Source organism: Excalfactoria chinensis, chromosome 1, assembly GCF_039878825.1.
Source record: "Excalfactoria chinensis isolate bCotChi1 chromosome 1, bCotChi1.hap2, whole genome shotgun sequence".
NCBI lineage: Eukaryota > Metazoa > Chordata > Aves > Galliformes > Phasianidae > Excalfactoria > Excalfactoria chinensis.
In genome coordinates, this window is record NC_092825.1 from 155,096,705 (window position 1) to 155,123,496 (window position 26,792).

Genomic DNA, 26,792 nt, shown 5'->3' on the forward strand with positions numbered 1-26,792 from the left:
AGATAACCAGCCCAACAAATACGAGCAAGACAGTGTCTCTTACTTCAGCTTCTCAAAACCACACCCAAAAGTAACATTTTTTTCCCAGGGTACTCAACAAGTTCCCGATTATCTGAGCAAGCCACAAATTTAAGCCTCTGTGTATGCCAATTACAACCCAATTACTGCAGATGCATGTTTGCGATGAATCAGCAGAGCTCACAGCTAGCAGCAGGCCTGCCCAGACAAGGCTTTCTTCTCACCTGATGGACAAAGAAACATCTAGCCTGAAGCTCCTTCCTTCAGCCCAGATTCCCACCTAGCATACTTCTGAATGCTTTACACCTTCCTACTTCACACCTCCTGACCAGGTGGCTGCTCATTTCCCATCACTCAGCTCAGGGATCCCACTCCACTCTCTCTCATAGCAACCAGGCCCAAAGAGCTAATGATGGGGGCCCTTGCCCAGACTGGATATGAGCTGTGCTTGTCACAGCTGTATTTAAGTGTATCAACTAAAAGGGACCACAGCCTCAGAATAACATTGGAAGAAATGTAGAATTGCTAAAAGAAGGAAGAATCATAGAATGGCCTGGAAAAGGACTACAATGATCATCCAGTTTCAAGCCCCCTGCTATGTGCAGGGTCACCAACCACCAGACCAGGCTGCGCAGAGCCACATCCAGCCTGGCCTTGAATGTCTCCAGGGATGGGGCATCCACAACCTCCTTGGGCAACCTGTTCCAGTGCGTCACCACCCTCTGTGTGAAAAACTTCCTCCTAATATCAGAAGAAAGTCCACTGATGATTGACTTTCTGGGAAGTTTATTGCTTTTTAATAGAAGTTCTGCACCTGTTATTAAGCGATGCTGGATAACCAAGTGCTACTTTAAGAATGCATGTGATTCAGGGAGCCCTAAGCATCACACTTCCTTTTCTCACATATTATGACTGCAAAATTCTGTTTCCAACTCAGCAGCCCTTTGGCTGGTTTACAATACGTAGCACTTTCCCTTCGTTCTCTTACTTGAACAGCTTGGCTTGTGCCATCAGTGCTAGAAGTTCACCAAATGCACAAGCCAAATGCTACCAAACTTGGACAGACTGTTAATAACTTTTCAATTGGTTGTTAAGTTTCACTGCTGATCTATGAGAACCTTGATTTCTATGCTCTGGATTCAGATCAGGGCACAGCGAATCAATGTGCCAATCTTTTGCCCCTCCCCCCTCACACAATAATTCTCACTGTTTCAGTGAGGAAGCACAGGTGAACCACAAAATGGCAGAGCCTGATTACCTGCTGTTTTTCTATATTACACGTGCCAGCTTTGAGAAAAAGAAATAATTCAGGAAGTTACATAATCTCATTAGTTCCTCCTTCCTGTGCATTTAATAACTCTAATTAGTTACATTAATAAGGTAAATAAAATGCAGCAAATCATACCAATCTGACAAGATGGCCTAAAATTTATTGTATGCAAAACTTTATCCCCCCGTATTTTTCAGAGAGGAGAAAAAAAAACCCAAAAACTACGCAACTCGATATTCTCTTCAGTGATAAAACTCCATTCAAAGCCAAGTGCTCCAATCTATTTTCTTAATCATCTTTTACTACATGACAGTTAATCGTTTGGGGTCACATAATACTGGCAACAAACTGACCGTACAAATTGCCGTCACAGTCTTTCCAGTGAAATGTGTTGTTAAATGTAGAGAGTGATAAGGTAAGCCTGCCTATTAATTATAAAAAGATTACGGTGTGTATAACACAGCTAGAAAACTGGCTTTTGGCCACCTTTCAGCAGGGTTTCAAGTAAAACAGATGCTGTTCTTATAGCTGTAGTTTTCTGAGGGTCATAATTCATAATACAGATACTAATCACAGCAGTGTCATAGCTACTTTTGAATGGCTTAAGCTAGGCACAGAAGCCTACCATAGCCTGTAATTCTGCAGATACAACACTCAATAGTAATTCCTGCAGTTTCATCAGACCTACTTCTAATTACTTGTAGTTCAGGGGAAAACGAAAGCTTAGTGTACAACAGACAAAAAGCAGCACTGAAAAAACTCATAGCTTCAAAAAAAGATTCATGCTTATTTAGCAACCATTTCTGAGTAACGTTGGCATTTTCAGTTTCATTTTGCTGTGAACTTCAGTCCTCTGAATGTTTTAAATTGGATTTAGTACAGTCTTTACAAGGTCTGATTCTCTCTCAGCAGAATAACGTGGAAGTGACTGAAAAGATTTGTGCAAACTTCCAAGAGCAAAACAACCCATTTCACTGTTGAAACAAACACACACAAAATTAAGATGGAAGCCTCAAAGATAAGAAACAACCAGAAAACCAAGTAGGTGGGAAATGTTAGCTGTGATTAGCCCCGCTTCACAAGCAGCCCAGCTGCAAGATATGCTTGCACCTAACTCTAGCAATTTGGTTGGGTTGTGTACCTGACACCTAGGCAGAAAGGTGATGAAGCCATACTCCTTTCTCTATGCTCTCTCCCCACTTTCATGAGGAGCTCTTGCCCTCCCTGGCCCTGTAATCCTGCCCTACTAGGGACTGGCAGGGGTTCCCTGATATAAACCTGCTGTGGAAGCACCTTGAGCCCTGAGCGGTGGGTGCTGCTCCCTGCCCAGCTTGGAGTCATCTCTTCATGCAAAGCCAAGCACTCAGCTCCCAGTGGCCAAAGAAACCTGCAGCACACTGCAGTGTGAACCAGATAATTAGTTAGCATCTCCTTCATCACGATGATCTCTACAGAGTCACAGCTCTGGTTTTCTAAGGACTTGGCCTTTAAAGAAAAACAGATTGCTTCAGCTACAATGGAAGACGTTAACAATACAGCGCTTGTCTGCCTCCAAAGTATCCCTTGGACACCATCAGTTACAAGGATTACATATTTTCGCTCTCTGGCAGCAAACCCTTCTCATGTGACTATTTACGTTAGCAACAAAAAATCTTTTAGCAAGAGTAGTCACAAAAGTGGAGTTTCACAATTACTCACGCAACCGTCAATTCACACACAATGTATTACAGCGGATACAGATTCAGGAAAACTATGAAATTCATCAACTCCAAAATATTCACACAGTCGCATTAAGTGGTGCTTAAATAACACTCTGAGGAAATGCCAGTTACAGTGTGAATAATTCAAATGAATAGCAAGTGAATAGTTGGCATGAGGTCTCAACTTGAAATAACGTTTAGGCATGTTAGATTTTCTTCAATAATCAGCTAAATTATTTGTACAGTCACAGTCTGTTCACATGGCTAAAAAAAGGGGGGGTGGCACTTAGATAAAACCATTTATAGGGAATGGTTCACGTCTATTTACTCTATGAACTGAACTGCACCTCATGTCAAGTTCTGCTGAGTTTGGCTTTTGGTGGTAAAAGGCTGTAATAGAGCCTTTGGAAGTCATATCAGAGCCATGACTGGAACCAGCAAGCTGCCTCCAGCCCTGGGGAAGGCTCAGCTGGAAAAGCCTCATCACTGAAGGACGGCACAGACCTCAGCTCTGTAAAGCATCAACCTCACCTTTCAGACTTAAGTCTGCAAAAATGCTCCAAATACCCACTTTCACCGAATTACTGTTTGCTTTGGGGGCTTTTTTTGTTATCGTTTTGTTTTGAATAAGTTTCTTAAATTGGACGTATCCTCAAGCTTTCTCTTCTGCACTATCCTTCCTAACAGTATTTATGCAGGACATCCGTGTTTTAAACATTTTATTATTATTAGAGATCTAAAATGAACTCTATGCTGAGCGCACCAATATCAGCGTCATGCTGACATGCACATTTTACAGTTGGCCATTTGCATAACCCTCAAGAAACCAAACTAGTACATGTACACATGCTGTATATTGCTGCTTTTTTGGTACATATCAACCACTAAAAATAAAAGGGCAAAAAAATAACATGAAGAGCAATGCACAACCGTTTTGGTACTCTGAATAGAACCCTATCTTAATCTGTACTAATGGATGATGGGTCACTGTACCAGCTGTGCAGCTGGAATCACAAGCCACCTGGTACTGGAATAATACCATCTTCTCTATCTTACACAGGATTGAGAGCATTCAGTATCATTGTAACTTTGTTTCCTATTCATTTTTGCCACTCGGTTTTTCCTTGCTGCTGGCCACAATCGTCTTGATGCAAAAGCATGGCAGATAAAAAACTGCATTGCAAACCTGTGAGGGGGATATCATCATCTTCGATGATTTGCTCCTCTGCAACATCCAGAGAATTCTCAGTGATCATGTCACTGGGCTCATCCACGCAGGTTAAGCCAGAATAGTTGTTTAGGAGATCTCCACTAGGGACATGTTCCACGATGACAGCAGGGAAAATGGATGGATCACCAAGCTGTAGAAAAAAACAACAAAAAGAGGAAAATTAAAGTAACAGCAGTTAGAACATACCCAATTTAAGCATTTACTGATGAGGATTCCAACAAACCCAAAGCACGTCACCTAAATATTGGACGATCGAGATTGAGTGCTGAAAAACAAGATGATTTTTAGCACGCAAAACAAAACCAGCAGCATCATCCTGCTATGGGACAGAGGCTAAATATCACTACAGATAGTATACAATACACTGACATGGTTGCAGTAGGTAATACAAGACTCCCACAACATCATTCTGCAGCTAAAAGGCTGACAGAACAGAGGGATGGAGTGGTTCAGTAGAAGTCAAACTCTGCTGGCAATGATAGCAGCAAGCAACTCGCTGCAAGCACCTCCTGCTCTTCCTGTCTAGCTGGGGGTGGGGGGTGGTGTGGCTGTGAGCACTGCATGAAGGTGTTACCAGTACCAAGTTTTCTGTGAGACAGTAGCTTAGGGGTAACTTACTGTTCTCCACAGAAGAACAAAGATATGCAAAACTTAAGCAGGGTTTTTGTTTGTTTTAATTTAACCATGCAAGAAGGAAAATAACAACAGATGTAATGATGCTCATTTGGGCATTGCTCATGGCTCACAAACTTGCCACTGCAAAGGCCGCCAGCAGCAGCAAATGGTCTCAGAGCTGCCGTCTCCATGCAGAGAACAGCAATGGGAGTCAGCACCTCCCACAGAAGAGGTCTGGAACGTACATATTGAAAGGAGAAAGTGCAATTAGGATCTTTATGAAGCAATAATTACCATCCGGAATTGCTCTGTGTTTTGTACTATATGCCTCAACAACAACCATGGCAAAGGGCAACGGGGGAAAAAAAATCAAGAGTTAGGAAACAAAGCTAATATTTGTAGGGGGTTCTATCATAAATGCTCTACTAAGAAATTAAAAGCCTACAAAACCAAATACAAGCAAAATAAGGAAAAAAGCAGTGTAATGAGATGAGGAAAAATAAAATACTGTCTGCGTTTGGAAGATTTTCAACAGTAAGTTCTAGCATCTGTTCAGCAGTCTACTAAGAAGGTGAAAAGCATGGATGTTAGATAGGGAAGACACAAATAGGAAGACTTTGATATTCTCATCCTTTTCTAGCTCACAGACACTAGGGGTGATGTTCATCTCACCTGACTTCAAGCACTATACTAAGACTTGAGCCAACGAGCCTAGGTTTCCTTCAGAGTCAAGAGGGGGGTTTTTACAGAGCACTATCTCCCTGACCAGTTTTAGGCTCCTGTGTCACGATAGGATCAATCAGGCCCTGTAAAAACACCAATTTCTCTCCCCTGACTATAAAAAGGAGCTGGTGACAGGGTGCCTAATTCTGGCGTAGACATCCAACTTGAACACATGAAAGGCAGGACAAAATCTGCCATTTCCCAAGGAGGGAAGATTTAGGTTGGATGTCAGGCGTAAGTTCTTCACTATGAGAGTGGTGAGGTGCTGGCACAGGCTGCCCAGAGAGGTTGTGGATACTGTGTCCCTGGAGGTGTTCAAGGCCAGGTTGGATGTGGCCCTGGGCAGCCTGGTCTAGTGTTAGATATGGAGGTTGGTGGCCCTGCCTGTGGCAGGGGAGCTGGAACTTGATGGTCTTTGAGATCCCTTCCAGCCCAAAGCATTTTATGATTCTATGATCTCAAACTGGTCAGCTGCCTTCCTGTAGTGCCTCTGCAGTAAGGCAATCTGTCCTTACCTCCCACTGCTATGCTTGCACTAGTATGATACGCAAGGCTTGCAAAGTTTGTAGGGGATTGTCTCTCAAGGAGCCATTTGTGCTTAGGATGAGCCTCCTGTTAGCTCCTTCTGGATAAGAATTCTCTCTGTCTTAGCACCGTCCTTCTCTAATGACTGAAGTTCGTACCACTAACTGTCTCCAAGAGGCAAAAACACCAACACCACAGTTATGCTTCAGTCTTCCATTCCAGAATAAGAAAGGAAACACTGAACAAACTGATTCTTCATCACTTTTATCTGTTTCTCAAAGCCCTATTTATCTCCAGCACTACTAGTCACTCTGCTGTGAAACCTAATTGCAGCAGCCCAATCATCCGTTCGTTAAGGTACCATCCTTCACCACTATGTAGCAATGGGTCTGATCGATACGATCAAGTATGGTCTACTCTGCAAGGCTGTGCAAAGCATGGATCTTTTATCCTGCCATGGATATGAAAAGGAATTGAAATAGATACCAATAAACATCTACAGCAAGGAAAACATCAATGCAACCAAAAACAAACTGAATTCAAAAGACGTTTCTGAATAAAAAAGATCACCACTATTTTGTATGTTTGCGATTGGTTATGGTTCCTTTCACAAGCAACTCATTCAGTTTTAAGTGCTACTACTAATTAATACTGATACACACAAAACCACAGAAAGATAAAAACCTCACCTTGGCACTTCTGTAATGATCTTGATTTCATTGAAAGTACCTGAATCCCAACTATGGGGCAAGCTCAAGCTTCTTGTAGCTCTCAAAACAGAGGAATAATTCTGTACATACTTTGAATTGCACAAGTGACCATGATCACTACAGCTCCCTATGATGGTACCGTGTAATTCCATAAAGGGAAAACACTGCTGGATTAAAGACTACTTCTTATTATTAATTACAGAATCACACAAAATTGTAGGGGTTGGAAGGGACCTCTGGAGATCATCCAGTACAGCCCTCAGCTACAGTGCGTTCCCTATGGTAGGTGCCACAGAAAAGTGTCCAGGCAGGTTTTAAACATTTCCAAAGGAGACTCCACAGCCTCTCTGGGCAGCCTGATCCAGTGCTCTGTCACCTTCAAAGTAAAGAATTTTTTCCTCATGTTCATACAGAACTCCTTGTGTTCCAATCTGTGCCCACTGCCCCTTGCTTATGGAAAACCTGTTGCCCACAAGGACGCCCAGGTCCTTCTATGCAGAGCTCATCTCCAGCAGGTCAGCCCCCTAACCAGTACTGATACATGCAGTTATTCTTCCACAGTTAGCCATGTTGAATCTCATCAGGTTCCCCTCTGCCCAACTTTCCAGCCTGTCCAGCTCTTTCTGAATGGTACCACAGCTTTCCAGCTTTCTATCATCAGCAAACTCGCTGAGATTGCATTCTATCCCTTCACCCTGAAGGGATGAATGATGGCAGTTAAACAAGACCAGATCAGTAGTGACCCCTGGGGAATACCGCTAGTTACAGGCCTCCGCCTAGACTCTGCATCACTGAAAGTAACCCTCTGATTAAACAAACAGTATTACTTGTATTATTCCTACTACCACCATGATATAGTTAAAGCATGGCATCCTAGCCGCACCAAGCTTTGGTTTGGCTTCAACACATCTTCCCCATTTGCTGGGCAAATAAAGGACTTCAGCTTATGCTAAAATCTTCCCAAGTCTTTCGCACCAAATCCCTCACAGCGTAATTTTTTTCCATAGGCCAACCTTATATGCGGACCTATAACTATTTGGAAGTGCTGAAGTTCCTTGAATGCCCCATGAACAGGTCTCTGCAAAGCATCGGCCATTCTCTATGAGGGGAAAAACTAAAACTCCTAAAACTCCTGCAAAAACCATAAATAATAAAGGAGATTTCTTCTACCCTGGATGTAGTGTCACCTTATGAGACAACATAAGATATAAGAAGGAAAAGTTACATGGGGATTAAAGAAATAAGAAGCCTCCATGCAAAAACCAGCTTTCATATTTAAGATACATTTGGCCATTTATTTTGGGAAAACAACAACGACAACAAATCTAGAGGCACAAACAAGAACAAACACTAATAAAAACTAAGCAAAGTGATCTTGATGACTAGAAAATAGGCTCCAGCTTTCTCTCACAGACGTTCCCATGCCAAACACTGAAGCAGCCTCTCAGCTTTCCAGGCATTCCCATGGACAGGATCTGAGACATGACCAGAGGGATTCTGGAAGAAGATAAATACTGTTTAGGAGTACCACAGGATGGATATCACAACTATTTCTTGAGTCTTCATAAAACAGCAAGCTGAAAAGTGGGGACTTCCCGTAGAAGCTGGAAATAGACAAAAACACAGAACTTGGCCTTGACAGTGGCTTTCAGCTCCAGCACCACCAGTGTTCCTGAGATGACTTCATATTACAGAGCACCAGGGAATGTGGAAGAGCAAATCAAGTCCTGAGAAGATGAGGCAGAAGTTGTTGTCCAACCTAAGGGCTTGGACTTTAGTTAGAGGCTGAAAGAGTTGGGCTGTTCAGGCTGGAGAAGAAAAGGCTCCGAGGTGACCTGATAGCAGCCTTTTAGTATCTGAAGGGGAACTACAGGAAAGAAGGAAACACACTCTTCAGCAGGGTCTGTGGTGAAATGGCTTTAAGCTTAAAGAGGGCAGCTTTAGGTTGGATATAAGGAAAAAGTCTTTTACAGTGAGGGTGGTGAGACACTGGAACAGGTTGTCCAGAAATTTGGTTGATGCCCATTCCCTAAAGACTTTCAAGGCAAGGCTAGATCAGGCCCTGGGCAATCTAACCTAGCTGTGCACGTCCCTGTTCACTGCAAGGGAGCTGGGCTAGATGACCTTTAAAGGCCCCTTCCAACTCAAAGGATTCTATGACTCTATGATTCTAAGCTGCAGATGTAAAGAAAAGCAGTTCTGGGCAGCAGTGTTAACTCAGCCAAAGCCTGTAGGAGCTCCTGCCCAGTTCTACATGCACAGTGCCTCTGTCAATAAATATAAAATCCACAAAACCTCTACTTAAACGTGATCTTTGACACATAGCAGCAGCCAGTCCACCTATCAGTACCATTAGCATTAGTCATTTTGTTCCCTTCTCAGAATTATGAAGTTATTTTCACCACATTTCTTCCTCACCATGTAACACAATGTTACAAATGAGCCCTCCAAGGAATAAATAAAAGAACAAACAAAAAAACATTACTTCCTAAACGGAAAGGGATAAATCTGATAGAAAAGAGCCCTTCCCATTCACACAGAGCCACACAACCAAGCCCCTCCTGCTGGCATTTGCCGCTGATTGAATGCTTAGATTTGCAAATGGACTGTTCATAATTTACGGCTGTTTAACCGAGACTTAAGAGAAAATAAATAAATGGCCATGAATTATGACTTCCCTGAAACAGAAAATGTAGCTGCCATCTAGACCCTGAACTTCTCCCCACAGCTGTTTCATGTCCTAACAGTTCTTGGCACAAAAGGGCTCCGGACAAAGCCTCGACAAGAATGTGAGTATCAAAGTAACCTCAACTCCAGCTTTTGAGAAAATAGCAAAAATTATTACTCAAAGATCAGTTAATTGGCACCTGTACATAAAGATGGCTCCCCAGGGAGGTGGTTGAGTCACCATCTCTGGATGTGTTTAAAAACCGTTTGGATGTGGTGCTCAGGAACATGACTTAGCAGAGGGCTGTTAGTTTAGGTAGTATGGTTAGGTTGTGGTTGGACTCAATGGTCTTTAAGGTCTTTTCCAACCTGAGCAATTCTATGTTTCTACTATTTTGTATCCTGATGAAGCTCATAAAATGTTTTCGATCAACACAGAGCACTTCTAGGACTAAAATGCTCGAAGTACACAAGTTATGGTATATATATCCCAAAATATAAATTGTCTGGAACTGAAAAACTCCATAGTATCTATACCAATAGCTTCTACATTGTAAGAAGCATATCAATGAGTTATACACATGATCAACCTTTTTGTGTTAATAGCATATTAATCTACCTTTATCCAAGTTAAATCTTGTTCCAGTTTCCCACATCTTTGCCTACTTCAGGCTTCTTTTCCACATCTGCATATATAGTATCTACCTTCAGGCAGACATCTAGCTGGCTACCTGAAACTTTGATATATGAACTAAGACAACCTACTGATTTAAACAGAGCTCCCATCCAAGTGTTTGCAGCAAGGAATGTTCTGCTATGGCATTCCACATCTTTCAATACATCTCCTGTAGGGTATGCTCCAGGATGCCTTCTTTCCTTAGGCTTAATCCGGAGTAGGATTTATCTGGGTTATGAGACACACGCCAAGGTTAAGTTTGGCCTCCATTTAGGAGAGTTCCATTGAGGGAGGTTTTACTCTTGAATGTTCCATGTATTTATTTATTTATTTAAAGCTTTTCCAGTGAGCATCTGAAGAAACTGCAAGAGACAGAATGCATAGCTAAATCAAACAACGCCATTATTCTTGCACTGCTCCTCCAAGAAATCACAATGAAGCAGCTCTCCTCCTTCCCTTGACTTGTAAAGTAAAAACAGCAACAAACAACACAGAGAAGTAATAAATACGGCTCATTTTCCACTATGTTTGTGCAATTCCCATATCTAAATCCCCAGACTGCCACAGGCTCTGGAAAAATACAGGGAAGGAAGTTACATTTCTAGTTCCACCCAAAACTGAGTTAGCACTTCAGACAGACAACACTCAGTTCATTGAAACGATGGCACGAGTCTGACAGCAGAAACGGGACACTGGTCCAGCCAAACATGAGGCCACAGAAAAAACCCACAGTCCAGGTTATGAAGCCAGAAGTATTTTTAAAGCAGAGGACAAATGCTTTTCACATTCACAAAAAGAGGAGCAATTTGCAGCAACAGTTCTCAGCTGTCTCTCTAGAAGACTAAGTCTTAAAATCTCCACAAGAACTGTTGCTCCATAATAGTAAATAAGATGCCAAACTTATCGTTAACCAATGCAGAACCCTACCATGAGCCACCACCTATAGAAGAGCTGCCCGAGTTTTACAATAGGATTTCACTGCTGAAGCCTCAGGACTCAGAGGATGTGGTTTAAATAACCTAGAACTACCTGAGTTTTATGAGACAGAAACAGGCAGTTTCCCCACAGTGTGAAAGAAACCCATTTATGTTATTTTGAAGCTTAGCTCTGAATAGCTGATATACGCACAGTAATGCAATTTACAAACCAATCAGCAAAGAGCAGGGAGCAGACACTTACTGTTCCTTATAGTCACCTGTAGTGGATTTTATCCCTGCACACCGCAAAACTTAAAGCAACTGTGAAATACCAGAATGTCAGGAATTTTACAGCCTGAATGGATTCTACTGGCACAAATCAGTGACAAAGGAAAACCACCTTCAGAGGAGGTCTCTGCAATACTGCAGAAGTTACATCATTTCAACCAATTTCTGCTCTGCTCGCGTAAGTTACAGGAAGCAACAGGAAGCTTTTGAAACTGCGGAGATCTGCTGCAACAATAATGATCTCAGTGTTGGCTTTCTTGTGTTTTAGACAACACCTTTTCCTCGTGTTTTCCTAACATTCCTTGCACCAACTTGTACAAATGCCGTTCCTTCCACCATCCCATACCTGCTGCTCATCCTCCATGACGTTGCTGGCGAATTCAAACACAAGCTCATTCTGCTGTACAACTGCTGCCATAATAACGCATTCCCAGCCCTCAGCTCCACATAAGAAGAAAAACGTTCTCAAACGGAAAAGAATGGACAGTGTCACCAGGGTGCAGCAGGGCAGAAAGGCAGGATCACAGAATGAACCAAGTGGCAGTTTCAGTAGTTCTCAGATCATCAGCGTTCCAGGGTCCTCCTCTTCTAAAAGAAACCAAGGAGAATTCTTTCCTGAGTTGTTTCTCCCACGTGGACAGCTGTTTATCTCTGAGGAAGGAAAAACAGAATTACAATTAGGAACTCATTGCTTTAGCTACCTGAAAGCACAGCTCTCACTACGAAGCTTAGTCACGTCTATGAGTGTTCTACCTGGCGATAAGGAGGTTGGATACCTTCTGATTCCCAGAGGTATTACTCCCACTAACCCATACGTCCTTTAAAGGAATAAATAGAACTGTTTCAGGAAGCGAGACACAAGTTTCTAAGTGTTTCATATTAAAAGCATTCAACCAACACTAAGAAGAAGTTACGAAAGCCAACAAAAAGAAAATCCATCTTTCCACCTGATTCATACATGCAGTTTTCACCTTAACTAAATGATCTCCAAGTTACACTAAAAACAAAACACAGAACACAGACTGACCTACCAAGCTGCAGGATACCTCAAGCGTATCACCTTTCTGCCTCTCACACAGCTCCAGTTCTGCGGGGCTGTTCTTTAGCAAAAGAAACGCCCTCGATCTCAATTCCCACGGTTCACAACAGAAAAACAGCCACTAAATTCCTCATATGGGCCAGAGAGTCCCCAGGTCTCTCCATGAAGCAGATCTCCAGCTCCTTTTTAATAACGCGCTGTAAATGTATCCTTATCTCGACCACAGGCTTGCGAGCAGCCGGAAGGAAACTGCACTGACCACGTCATGGCAAATTAGAACAGGCAAAAAAAAAACCAACCCGCACAGCACATAAAAGAATCCCCAACTATGGAATGTAAACAGTTTCACTGGACGGATGCATGCTTACATCTCCTGCGTTTTCACTTACTCATCAGTGCTAAAGCTAAACATGGTCGACTTAAGCTTGGACGGAGATGAGCTGCATCACTTCTGGAGGAAAAGTCCTTGAGAAAGCGAGATGAGAGATTAACTTTGATCAAACTATTCAAGCTGCATGTGGAGAAGCGCTGCTGTGATGGAATATCTCGAGGCAGAGGCCTGGCGGATCCCCAGTCTGTCAGCAATGCACATGGGCCTCACTTGAGACCACAGAGCACTGGATGTTGCTGCTGCTTGTGAGGTGCCACCTCCGGCTCATGAGCGGCTGCCGGCTGCACCTTGTTTCTTCAACAGGTTAAAAAGGAAGGGCACCTTCCTCTCTCTGATGCCAAGCAGCTTAATTAGGGAGGACCGAGTCACACGCTTGTACTCCCTCACTCTAAGAAATATAGCAGCTGTTTTTCCCATATAGATTGTGGTATTCCCAAATTCCTAAGCAGTGATGACAGTGCCTTCAGGGAGTCTCATTGAGGTCACTGAATCCTACCCTTCTAAGAAATCAGGAAAACCAAAGTTACGCAGCCAGGAGAACCTCCCCAGCTTCCACTACTTGCTTCGACGAGCTCTTGAAACATTTTTAAGAGCAGCCACGATCCTAACTGGAGAATATTCGCATTAATGGGAGCTGCATGCACAAAAGGAAAGGGAAATGCTTTGGCAGCCATTGGTGCACAGCCTCAGTCCTTCCCACCTTGCAGGCTAGCTTGAATAGTTCCTAAGGTTTCCCTGCATATCAGCAGGGCAGGGGTACTGACAGAGTTACATGCAACTGTATTGTCCTGGGTTAACCCTCAACTTAAGCACTTGGGCTCTTCTCTTAGAAAACAGAAGTGCAGGGAGGAAGTTGCACACAACACCAGCACAAAGGGATCGTGTTATACCATCCCACATGTTAGCCTAAAAGCAAAGTACATACTATATAATTTAACATTTCCAACGTACCGTATCTCTGACACAGCATGTGTCCTGCCTTTATGTTGATGCTGTTAATTGCTGTTGGCCTTAAAAAGTTACAAGCCTTCAGGCATTTGCACTCTTTAATCATACACACGGGTTCAACTTGTGTAATGGAGAGGACTGTAAGCACTTTCTGCATTCTGGTTCTCCCTGTGCAATTAGCTTCATGCTCATATTTAAGTAAGTCTGCACTGGGAAGCTGAGAGGATTCCCATATTTGCCCGGGATCCTTTGGGGGTAGAAGTCCCTTTTCACTGATTAGTGGGAGTGACTTCAACCATTAGTATTTCTTTGTATTACAGAGTTATAATTCATTCTAAGCAGTAAGCAAAATACAAATCATACTTAAATATTATTTTCACTGGAAGCTGCCATATTCTTCCATTAGTGCCAGGTCACTGTGTAGTAAAATATTAACATTTTACAGTAGATGCTGCACCAAGATGCACAATAATCACAGAATCAGAGAATCACCAAGGTTGGAAAAGACCTCCAAGGTCATCCAGTCCAACCATCCACCTACCAGCAACAATTCCCTGCTAAACCACGTCCTTTAGTACAGCATCTACATGTTTCTTGAACACCTCCCTGGGCAGCCCATTCCAACAGCTGACCACTCTTTCAGAGATGAAATTTTTCCTAACATCCAACCTGAATCTCCCCTGGTGCAACTCAAGGCCATTCTCTCTCATCCTATCACTAGTTATGCAGGAGAGGAGGTCAACCCCCCACCCCACAACAACCTCCTTTCAGGCAGCTGTAGAGACTGATAAGGTCTCTCCTGAGCCTCCTCTTCTCCACTCTGAACACCCCCTGTTCCCTCAGCCACTCCCCATAAGACGTGCAGTGATGTGATTCAGAAGCTGTGACAGCAAATACACTAAAAGCTACAGAGATATTTTTTCATATTCATAGTTCAAGAATCAAACCAAAAAACCGATAACTCACCTAATCCAACCACCTCAATGCAAAATTAAGCACTGTCATTTGACATCATTGAGGAGACTGCAACAGTGCACTGCATGTGACCCCAATGGGATCCAGGCAAGCAATGCTTAAAATTGTTACACTTGATGATAACAGGAAGCTCTTAATAATCTGATACATTTGCAGGAACAGATACTGAAACACTGTTGTAAGGATTTTCCCCACCCTGACCCAGTGACTCAGAGCAATAAGACAATGCAGGAGGCTCCTCATTCCCTACCACCTCAAGAAAAGAACCTCCAAGGAACCTAAGACTGGAGTAGACCAGAGTAATCCACACAGAACAAGCGCCATGTAACCACAGCACTATGATCAAAGTGGAAGGCAACCGAGAAAACAGGCTTTAGTAGGATTTTGTACCTAACCTTATGGCCATTACAAAGGTTAGGCACTCAAACTGTTACCACTTATGGGACATTTCTCATTCTTTATTTGGTGGTAAATAGCAATAAGTGATCAACTGGGAAATAACGGCGTGGCAATATAATGCAAAGCACTTTAACCCATATCACCTTCTCAGGAGTATACAGAACAACAGCAGCTTTTCACAGAAGGCAGCACAGCTCCAAAGCCGCCATATCTTCCCCCACATCTATTTTTATAAACTGTACTTCCATTATTCCAAGCATCACAAGATCCTGCTGTCCATAGGCTAACACAAACATGACTATTGTCATTGCTATATAATGCTACTTACCTCCCTGTCTGATTTTACGTACATCTGTGAACAGAGAACAACTTCTTTGCAAACAGCACCAAATGTATAAATTGTACTCACACGCACAATAAGCCTGACTACATACAATTAGTCCCAGGAGAAAGTGGACCCAGTACATATTGTCATAAAATTTACATCAGGTTTTCAGAACCAGAGAATAAATAAGCTTTTATTTTGGCTTTTATTAACTTGCTGTTGCAGAAATGCGTCATATTAAATAGTTTTAACATACATTAAAACATATTATATAAATCCATGTCCTAATTTTGCTTAATCCTTAAAACTGAACACTATTTATTCATAATAAATTATCTCTATCTCCCTGGAAATTCCCCTCCCTCTACTGATTTCAACATCTAGAAGCAATCTCACCAAACAGCCCAACAAAAGCACATTCAGCCACTTTAACCCTTACTTTCCTACTCTGACACCCCAGAAGACGATGCCTTGTAGGACTCCCTGGCTGGACATCACATCATGTCTCCCCACCACTCTTTGCCACACATAACCTACACCAAAGGTGCCAGCAACAGACTCAAATGTTTGCTGAAGATGCACATCTGGAAGACTCAGAGCTTGATACTAAAAGTAATCTCAGCAAAAGGACGGGTGACGGAAATTTCCCAATGAGTTACAAAGACAGTCTTCAACGTTAGCTCTATTCTGCAAGAAGCAAAGTTGGGACTTCACAGAAATGCCAAACCCCTTTCTGAACAACGCTGTGGATGCAGGAAGAAGAGAATCAGTGAAAGAGAAGAATAAAGGAATCAATGGAGATTTCAGACATGAAGACTGAAAACTATCAGGGGTAACTGCAGCAACCCACTCAAGTTTCTAACTCCTTTCTGCTGGTGGAGGTTAAGGATGGATCATACCAGAGCCAGTCAGTTCCCTGTAGAAATGTACCTTCTTAAAACACCACGCAAGCAGTAGACAGTAGGGTCTGACTTGCATAGAAAGGAAAGAAAGTGGAATGATTCAGTTCTAACAACACAGGAATCCCACACCCATGATGACCTCCATTACCCACAGCAGAGTGTGAATACTATCAGTACGCACTGCAGTAGCATTCTTCACAGCATGGCTATCTCTGTGCAGTAACACTAACAAATGTAGCAGCACTGGAGCTCTGAACCAAGACACTGAGCATCCATGGCCAGCAAAATGACAAGCAAGAACAACAGATGTTACTCGGCACAAGAGATTTCTGAAGGCACGGTACTTCAGCTGCTCACACAAATTGAAGATAGGAAAACAACACTAGGCTATCATGGAGGAAGGAAAGAAACAAGGCACACTCTGTAATCTTCTTACAGTAGCCACATTGCCTAAAGGAAACCATGCAAAAAGCAGCTGACATAGTAAGTCAACAGAGTGACCTTTTCTGAGCTTCAGTTAAGGACAGGGAAATCTTCGATATCAACGAGCCTGTGGTTTGCAACCAGACTGGAAACAGGCCTAAGTCACCGTGAGCTCTTTGCACACACACGGCAGAAAGGACACTGAGTAAGAGGGTTCCATCTGTTATACATAATTACTCATAAAAAAGAGAAAAATAGGCACACGGTTTGATCAGAAAGTATGTGAAATGGAGACCCTCTCCTCCCTTAAGTGTCAAATAAAAGCAGTCTGTTACCCCACAGAGGGCAGAAAGCAGAAACGCATGTGGCGAGTTCTTTGCTGTCATGAACAAATCACTTGTTCAGTGATCATCATGTTTTGTTTGTGTTTTATTTTCTGGCAACAACCTTTGTTAGCCTGAGTATTTAACATCAAGCAAGATTCCTTTCCAGACTGTTAACAATAATGACTACAGACCACCCCAACTCCTGAAAACCTTCCTTTTTTTCTTAAGCAATGAACCCTGATATTTGTAACATCTTGAGCCCCTTTTATTTAGCACTGGTACCTAACTCAGCTGCTATACACCAGCCCTCCACACAAGGCAGCGTACTTCAGTCTCTCAGGTGGTGCTTTTTGACATGTCCAATGCACAGGGGATGAGGGTGGATGTTCAGAAGCCTTGGCTATCCACAGGGCTCTGAAACCTAGCAAACTGGATTTGGTTACTAAAGCCTCAGCTCACTGATAAGCTGTGTTGCTTCAGCTACACATGGACAAATAGCAGGTAATGTTGCTTGACTGTATAGTACCAAGTGTAAGCACAGGCCTGCAAGGATGCAGCCATACACACAAGAGTTGCAGTTGCCAAGCCTGCAAGGTCTCAGCATGCAGACCACATGTTTAGGGGGCAGAGAAGCTCAGTCCTGCAATGACTCATATCTGTGTAATTACTGCCATAAGGGGAAAGAGAATATGTGCAAGTCAGGTCTTCACTGCTTGAAAAACATCAACCAAGCATGGGCTGCAGCAGTGTGTTTCCTGGCCACTGATGGAATGCTGGGCTTTCTAAGAACTAAGAGCAATGGGTTATCTCATGGTTTTACTACCAACCATCAGATTTCTGTTAGAAAGAATGCTTGCAAAAGTGTGATGCTGCTAAACTAACGCAACGTGGATCCAGGACCCAGCTTCAGACAGTAACGTTCATAGCAAACATCTGCTCCTCTTGCTGCCTGAGGCATAACGCTACATCTGCATGGTAACCTCCACTCAATGCTGAGGCTGACAACTACAGTTTACCAGCCCCGGTTTCTTTTTGGATCCTTTTGACTCTGCCTCTCTTGTCAATTCACCACAAATGGTAAAGAGAAGGAAAAAAAATCAGGTACTCACATCTCCCTCTTGATGAAATGAGAAGAAGGAGACGAGCCATTTAGTCCAGAAGCAATGGGTTTTGAACAGATGAACGGAAAGCAATTAAAAATATATGAGCTGAGATGTACTTGGTCAAACTTCTCTCTGCAGACATGACATAAAATGAAACTAAGCACTTCAAAACTAGAATAGATGAATACATGACATAGCACTGCTGGTGCCTGCAGAGTCCAACTCACCAAGAAGTAAGTGATACTGAGCATGGAGACAAAGGAAAACAAAAGATCTCTAATTACTTCCTCTCCTGTAGCATTCAGTACAGGTCATTTTATCCAACAAGAGATTTGCAGGGATGGGGTTGTTCTTTGTCTTGCCCTACGATATCCAAATCGCGAATATTAATAAATAACACGAGTAAGAAAGACTTCACGCTAATTCCTGTATTGCACAAAATCTCAATAAGGAGGTTAAAAAAGATAAAACCTGGTTCTGACATTTCTGTACACCAAGGGAATTATTCCGGTGACACAGAATGAGTGTTTTAAAAGGCATTCTCAGTCCTTTTCTAGCATTTAGTAGCACTTCAGAAAGAGAATTAGGACCACAATCCTGAAGCAACCAGAACAAGACAGCTTCAGATAAGTCAAATCACACTGATTTCAAGGGGAAAGTGTCTTGGTGTAGAGAAAGTTGAAGGGCTGAGCTCCAAGACAGCTTACACAGGATATGAGGAGACCATGTCAAAGGGGTGTGGGAGGGAAGAGCTGCCTGACCCGGAGAGATGTGGCTGCACTGATTAACGGAGGCATGCAAGAGAGCAGAGGTGGCAGTGGGAGGAAGAAGGACCAAGGGAAATGGGAGATAATTGCCTTGGCCAGGTGCCGAGCTTCCCAAATTACCAGCTGACAGTCTGTAGCAAATACTGGCACAGAACTGTCAGTCAGCCTCTAAAAATCACTTTCCCCACAAATTAGTAACGCTGTCGTTATTTTCAGATCACCTGGAGGAAAAATGTTCTGTTTATTGAAGAAAAATCCTTTTTCAGCCATCTGTGGGTGGAACACAAACGCAACCTTGCAAGGTAAGTACACACAAAATACATACATTAAAGGGAGAAAACTGACAGAGGCCAGCAGAGATGAGCTGCAAGTCGGAAGCTTCTCAATCCAGGTGACCTTCTCCAGCCTGGGTTGTTAATCTTAGATCCACGTGTGAAACTCTCACTGGACTTTGTGTGTTCTGCAGAAGACGCTTCAAGCCCAAGCTCAGTAATGATTCCCCAACACAGATCTCAGCATTTAGCGTTTTTTCTCCCCTTCCAGGTAACAATTCCAGTTCGTACAGTCAAACACAATGAACACAACATGGAAATAATTCCAAAAAGCCACAGAAATATTCGTGATTCACCTCTGTGTGTTTTGAGCGCTCAAGCCATTTCAGAAACACAAGTTTGACTTAACTGCTGTGCACCGGCCAACAAGGGGCACAAACCAAGCGGTGCAGAGCTCACTGCAGCCTCCCCTTCCCCAACACAGATATGCTTGCAAGCCCCAGTGTGGTGCTTCACTCTTTAGCAATGTGTCTGCTCACGGCTGCATCCAGCGGATCCGTCAAGTTCAGAAACATAAATCTTACCTTTGCAGTGTCTATAAAGAATCTGTAAGGAGCACATCAGGAGGTATTTCTGCTGTTTGCTCTCATTTGCTGTCAGCTGTCAGCAGTATCAACAGTCAGAAACCCTCCGGAGCAGGCTGCTATTAGTCAGCTAGACTTGAATTTCCAGTTCTTTTACATTGCTGTCTATTTTCCTTCATTAAGTTAGCCTGTCCTACCCTGGTATCAGATTACATGGAGCCAACATTTATAGCACCTTGCAAAACAGTCCAACATATCACATACCTGAGTCTGCCTATACCTGTTGCCCTCAGTGATTAACCCTTGCTACCAATAGGAACAGCCTTCATTCTCAAACGTAGCATTTAAAAAAAACCACATCTGCATCAGAGGAGCCATTTTTCCTTCTCACCTGACAGCTATGGGACAGCGTCAGATTTCCATTGTGAACTCTGAGATATAGAAGGGCTGTTCTGAGAGCAAAGGCTCCAATGCACTGCACTGCACACAGCCCCCTGCCCAAAGGATGTGGGCTCGGCTGCTCCTGTGAGCATCAGTGGTGATGCAGAGGCTTCAGAGGGCTGCAAAGGAGCATATAATCAATATATGCTTGTTTCAGTATATAACCATCACACGTTTCAGAATTAAACAGAGTTCTCGCATAAATGTGTATGTTAACTGCACCATATCAAAGCATAAACCCATCAGTTTTCTTATCCTCCATGCAAATCCTGGGGACTCTATTAATTAAGCAGTTTTCTTTACAAGCACGAAATTTGAGCTGCTGTTGTAGCTGCGAGTGGTAGCCATAGGTTAGATGTTTCATAAACCTGGTTGTAATGTTTTTCCTCTCAGCTTACAGTGATAGGAAGAGAGGTAATCACCTCAAGCTGCACCAGGGGAGGTTCAGATTGGATATTAGGAAAAATTTCATCTCAGAAACAGTGATGAGGCAGCAGCACAGGCTGCCCAGGGAGGAGGTGGAGTCACTGTCCATGGAGGTGTTCAAGAGCTGAGTGGATGGGATGTAGTTTAGTGGACACGGTGGTGATGGGCTGATGGTTGGACTGGGTGATCTTAGTGGTCTTTACCAACCTTAATGATCCTGTCATGCACACATTTCTTCAACGCCTCCACGGACTTACACAACTTAGCATGAACGACATGCTCAAGCAGAGCATTATTTGCTCGTTCCTTTAACCTAAGTCTTTATTTACTTCAGCAACTTTTTAACCTTTCAGACAAGAATCGCAGACCCAATCGAGAGCAAAACAAAACAGAAGTCTAACAGAACTCATGCTGGCAAACAGCACAGCACGCATCACAAAGCAGCACTGCCAACACTTACACCAGCTCCCTTCTTACCAGTGTGTTCAACGAGTACTTCTGTCTCCAGAAGCTTCTGGCTCCAGCTTTAGAAGAGCACTTAGGTTTATTTTTAAGTTGGTGGTCGGCACGCAGGTAAAATATACAAGCATCTGATTTGTCAACTAAAGCAAATTTCTGCAAACTGCATGAAGCTTCTTTATCTATTTGTCACAAAGATCCTCACTTAACTTTTTTCCAAAGCACATCAAGTACTCTGTGATGTATGCACAGTGATTATACCATAGGAACTAAGAGGTGAAGGTGTGTTTGCATAGAATAAGAGGTGGCCAAGAGAAACACGATCACTGTGCACCCCCACGAGTCCCTGCTATCACCTGCCCAGTCACAGCCACCAAGGTTGGTTCTTCATATCGGATCTTTCTGAAAGCCTTTGATGAGTGAAATAACACAGGTAGTAACCACGACAGTCTTGTTTTTAAGGGCTCGGAGAATCCAGCACTAATTATGAACCCAGCTTTAACACAGCGACGGAGAGATTTATGAGGCTGGGACAAGAAAGACACCTCAGTCAGCAAACCTCTCACAAGCCAAGTGCCCTACTTTGTCAAAAATCACAAAGCTGATGTTTGCACTAAGCTTTCACATGGGCTCAAAAACAAACAAACAAATCCACCCAGGAGTTACCAGCAACACCTCCTAATGCTTCACAAGTAGAAATACTTGATTCAAAAAGCCTGTGGAAACATGAGTGAAAGAAGAGGTGCAAAGCTATATCCACGGTCAGGTAAACTGATAAGAGAAGGCTGTAAACAGGGGTAAGAGATTTCAGTTAGACTTCAGGAATATCTTATCCTCACAGTGAACTCCAGGACAGACAAGCCTGGTTTTGAAGGGCTTTCCCCCCCTACACACACATCCCACACTGTTTGTCTTTTTTAATGTAACTTGGGTGGGGTTTTTTTTTGAGCATGAGCGCATTCTACTTTAGCTTTTGCTCAGTTGCATCCTTTGCTTAGATAGCATTCAATAAGGAAGAACTCCCACCACGACTGCCCCATTCTTTGAACTGGGACACCAAAAAAACTACGTGTTTCTAGAATGGTCGTCTAAATCAAGGCACCAGGCTCAATATTATTACCTCAATAAGGCAAGCTCTTCTGGCTGCTTTCTTATTCTATGGATCACCACAGCTGCAACTCATATCAGAGACGCACTTAATAAGAGCTACTTAAAATAAGTGAAAATGGTAAAATGAGGGAGCTGAGCTCTTAAACTCCTAAGCTGAAGGGCTCAGACGGGTTTTGATTAGAAGGCTGAAACTGTAGGCTTTCCCTTTGCACAATGAGTCATGGCCCTGAATTAGTACGTGCTCTCTGCATGGGTAACCTGTGCTTGTGTTCCTGGCCACAGCTCCCCATGGAAGGAGGTAAGAAGTAAGAAAATAATCCAGATATGCTCAAGTAAACACAATTAGTAGACTCTCCCACAGTATGCGGGGAAGGGAGCTAAGTCACCTGCCAAGCAGTTTGCTCTTAACTCATGGAATGCTCTCAACAAACGTTAGCTTAAAACTGAACTTGAAATTGGAAATTACCATGAAAAAGTACCAGTGCTCACACAGACAGGCAGAAAAAAGAAGAGGGAGGGACACAGCCTTGTTAGAGAGGATAAGCATTACATAGCCAGAGGGCCTTCAGAAACAAAACAAAAACCCCAGGCTCTCACTGTGACTTGTTTGGTACACAAGCCAGCCTGCAACTAGACAGCCAGCTACTTATGGGTGTGGAGAGCACAGCCTGCACGAAGAGCTCTGTGTACAGGTTAGCCCAACAATCCCGTCCAGTTTAGATAGAATGAATATGCACGTCACCATCGTATCCAGCAAAAGGACCAGAATTATTTTGCCTCTCCCAAACTTCCTTAGACTTTCAACTCTTTCCTGCAGAGAGGACAGCAATTCTGGCTTTTATCACCTACAATCTTTGTCACAATCTCTTCTTTCTCCTACTAGCGTATTTAACATTAACTCTCTTGATATACAGCAGACTCTGCAAAAGTGTTTGTCCCCTTCTTCCTTATAGCCCCCCTTTAGATACCAAAAGGCCGCCCTCAGGTCTCCCCAGAGCCTTCTCTTCTCCAAGTTCAATGGTCCCAGCACTCAGTCTGTCCTCCTAGGAGAGCTGTTCCATCCACTTCTGTACATTTGTCTCATTTCAGTCCGTATTTCACAAGGTAACCGAATACATTCAGGCGTTTGCTCTGTCACACGTGCACTGAACACTTGTGTTGTTCTTGGAGATAACCTACCCACTCAGCACTGCTGCAGGGCTGGGTCAACCAGGCTGCCTAAGCTGGAACAGTGAGAGAGGGAACATTAACAGGATGAAGAGCACAACCATTTGTGTTCCACCAAACACCTACCCACAATGCAGCACGTGGCAGATCTGGTTCATCAAAATGCCTGCAGAAAAACAGTCAAACTATCCATTTTTTTACTATGCTTTAAAATGCCACAAATCCACTCACATCATTCTGAAAACATGTGTGCACGGGCTAATTAAAATAATAAATATATTAACTTGCAACTGTGTAGCATAAGACAAACTAATATTCTCATGCCATTTGAGAATTTTTCCTTTTTTAGATCAGCGTAGTTTAAATGTTACGTTCTCAAGTATTTGGATAGGGTGGGATTAGGAAGGGAGACTATTTGTCTGGGGAATTAAAAAGCAGTAAACTTGGCTATTAAAGAAGATAAATTATCTCCTGACTCGCTGCTAGACTAACAATTCCCACTGTGGGGTTTCAAACCGTGACAAAACACGAGTCAAAGACCAACAAGAATCTAAAAAAGCAAAAAGGATTTCTCTTAAAAGCTATGTGGAAAAGGAGTGGAGTCTGCAAAGGTCCCTCCAGGGAGGGCAGTGTCTGGACAGGCCAGTATTTCTCATTTCGTAATGTCTGGGGAAAAGTTGGCTGTGAAGCCCAAGTCCCTCCTGTATGAGCAAACACCTGCTCTGAGGAGATGCAGGAATTCACTGCTAATGAACTAGATGCAGAAATTTATGACAAAAATTGGGTATTCTGGAAAGTTTTGGAGACCCCACAAAGCAGGCGGAGAGAAACTCAAGCTTCACCTCTTCCTCATTTCATCACTTAAGTTCCTGTGTCCTTTGTAGAACTCAACTGTGAGAGGCTGCTGCATGCAGCCCTGCACCACCCATCCACAGCCCCAGCAGCGGAAGGCTGCACTGCCCCAGCTGCAGAGGGAAGGCAGGCTGCCGTGCTGGGGGAACCAAACCACCTGGGGGAAGCGCAGAACTGATGGTCAACCCGGGCTGGGCCACATACCCAATTCAGTCTCATCCTCCAACCAAAAGCTGTGCAACCTCACAGCAGCCTCCAGCTTCTGAAGGGTTCATGGAGTCCTCTTTCACCTCACTCCAGTTCCAGAGAATGAGTAAAACAGGTACAATGACACCCAAGTTCAAAAAGATTTTGCTATGCAGTATGCAGGACTGGCCAACACCCACTCTTGTTAAACGGGCCTAAAAAGCAAAGGCACCATATTCCACATCGTTATTCATGCAAGCACATAGATGCGTTCACATGAAGAACTTCTCCCTGCATTCAAATCCTCTAAATTCAGATGGCTTCCAAAAAACTCAAATATCTCTATAAGAAAGGCTCTTGGTTGCTTTAAGTTCTCCCTATGGGAGGGAATGTGGGCTGCCTCTCCTGAAGAGTCCAGTTTTTCCCATTGTCTATGGGTCCAGAAACACAGGCTTATGGTCTTTCCTTTAGCCTCACCATACAAGCAGCTTCCCAGTAGACCTCAGCCACAGCATGAAAACTTCAAATTATCATAGGAACCAGAGATGAAAATAACATTTTATCTACCGCTTCCACCCTACCCTTTCCCCCTTTCCTCTCCCATTATAGTGTTCAACTTGTACGGAGTCAACAGGGGAGAGTAAATAAACAAACAAGGGAAAGCAGATGTTAAAGTGGAAGGTTAACTGGTACCATAAACAAGGTAATGTTTGGAATCCATCCCGTCACTTGTCCACTAGCTTCTTTGCCTGACATCTGATATTTGATCTAATGGTGACTGCAAACTCTAATGCCTCCTCATTAGAAGTCTCACTTGACAAACCAAACGTGGTTTGCTATGATCACAGATACAGTACGCTAATTTCAGAATGGTAGGTGGGTGGGAAACAAGCACACACACACACACAATATCATGCCTTTTGTCAAGGTAGCATAAGCTTCAAGCAAGGTTTTAAGAGGCTTTCCCATGTGTGCCCTATTTGCACCTCTCAAGCAGGAAAAACAGTGCTTAAAACTGAAATAAACAGCAAGTAACCTGCTGCTGAGAAGGGCTTCCAGCACAACTGGATCAGAAATGTATGAGATGGCCCTTCATAGTGGCAAAATTCAGATTTTTAGCCTTGTGGTCTCAGCTCCATGTCCTGCAGGAGAACCGGGAGCCTTTAGAGTCAAGACACCTCTGAATGGAGCCCGCTGATTGATAAGCTGAGAAAAGTCAGGGGGAATAAAAAGCCAAGAACACCAAAAAGTCCTTGCCCACCTGATCTCACTGCCCTTACAATCCCCTCCATCCAGAAGATACAACCCTCAGAGTCAAAACCTCTATTTTAAAGAGCAGGCTGGCAGCAACACTATCACATGGCAAAGAAGCCTCTTCTCTCCACTCACTGCTGGCTAATCAGCACATAAACGGTTAAAAAAAAAGAGAAACAACAGAAAAACTCCGTCTGTTATACTGTCACATGAGGAAGAAAAGAGCACCAAACCACTCAAAATGGCTGAAATTATCTGCCCAGTTTCAGTTCCAATTTAATTTTGATGTGTGGAGTGTCAGTTCTCTAAAGCCTGATGCAGAGGAAGATACTGCTGGGGTTCTATCTTCAATAAGGCGCTGTAACAATACACCTATCTCAAAATCATGAGATGTAGATATTAAAATAAAAGACATGGTATCTTTTAGAACAGAAGTTTTAACGTGCCTTTTCTGTGCTGTTTTCTTCTTTTTCAACATTTCAGAGTACACTTGTAACGACTGGTTTAATCAGAAGACAGGAATTCCTCAGAAATGGACCCTCAAGTGAATCAGAAGGGAAAGAAGATCACTGTGAAGGTTACTGTATCTTATAATAACACCTGGCAAGGCTGAGTACCATGGCAATTATCTGCTAGGAAGGACACTCATGGAAGCATATGACTTCACGCCCTGACCTCCTGTTTCTCATATGCATTTAGGAACTCCTATATCAGTAGGAGCAGAAAAAGACATACTGGTCCCCTGTTCCTCAGTAACTTCCCTGGTTACTGTTTTACAGGTTATGCTTCAAGAGTTCAAGTGCTGCTTTCTCTTCAACTAGTTAAGTTCAGATGTTTATGCTCAGGTATCTAAAGAAGGGTCTGACTGGGATAATAATATCACAAGCCCTCAGTCTTGAGTGCATTTTGAGGAGGCAGCAGTGTTGCACAATGGCTGTTCGTGTCAGCAACTGGAGTCATCTCGTGGTGCATCTGCTCCGCCGCTGGTGGTTTAACTGACAGGAAGCACAGACAGTGATAGTGGGGCCGAGCAATGGCGCTTCCTGCCCGCATGGCTCCATCTGCCCCAGGGCCCGGCCCCACCAGGCCTGAAGCCTCGTACT

General features: G+C 43.3%; 1 protein-coding gene across 8 annotated transcripts in view; it reads right to left on the minus strand.

The window, feature by feature from the left end:
* The window catches only part of ELF1 (E74 like ETS transcription factor 1), a 77,566-nt gene that overhangs the window by 22,704 nt on the left and 28,070 nt on the right, over positions 1-26,792 (minus strand). For 5 of the 8 annotated variants that reach the window (XM_072358136.1, XM_072358145.1, XM_072358197.1 and 2 more), the window contains 2 exons: positions 11,687-11,991; positions 4,175-4,349 (listed from right to left, as the gene is read on the minus strand). In XM_072358136.1, coding sequence (XP_072214237.1) covers positions 4,175-4,349; positions 11,687-11,758 — 247 coding nt within the window. In that variant the 5' untranslated portion in view covers positions 11,759-11,991. Of the gene's footprint in view, positions 1-4,174; positions 4,350-11,686; positions 11,992-12,367; positions 12,631-26,792 lie in introns of those variants that run through there. The other 3 variants (XM_072358152.1, XM_072358171.1, XM_072358189.1) reach the window with 3 other exon arrangements.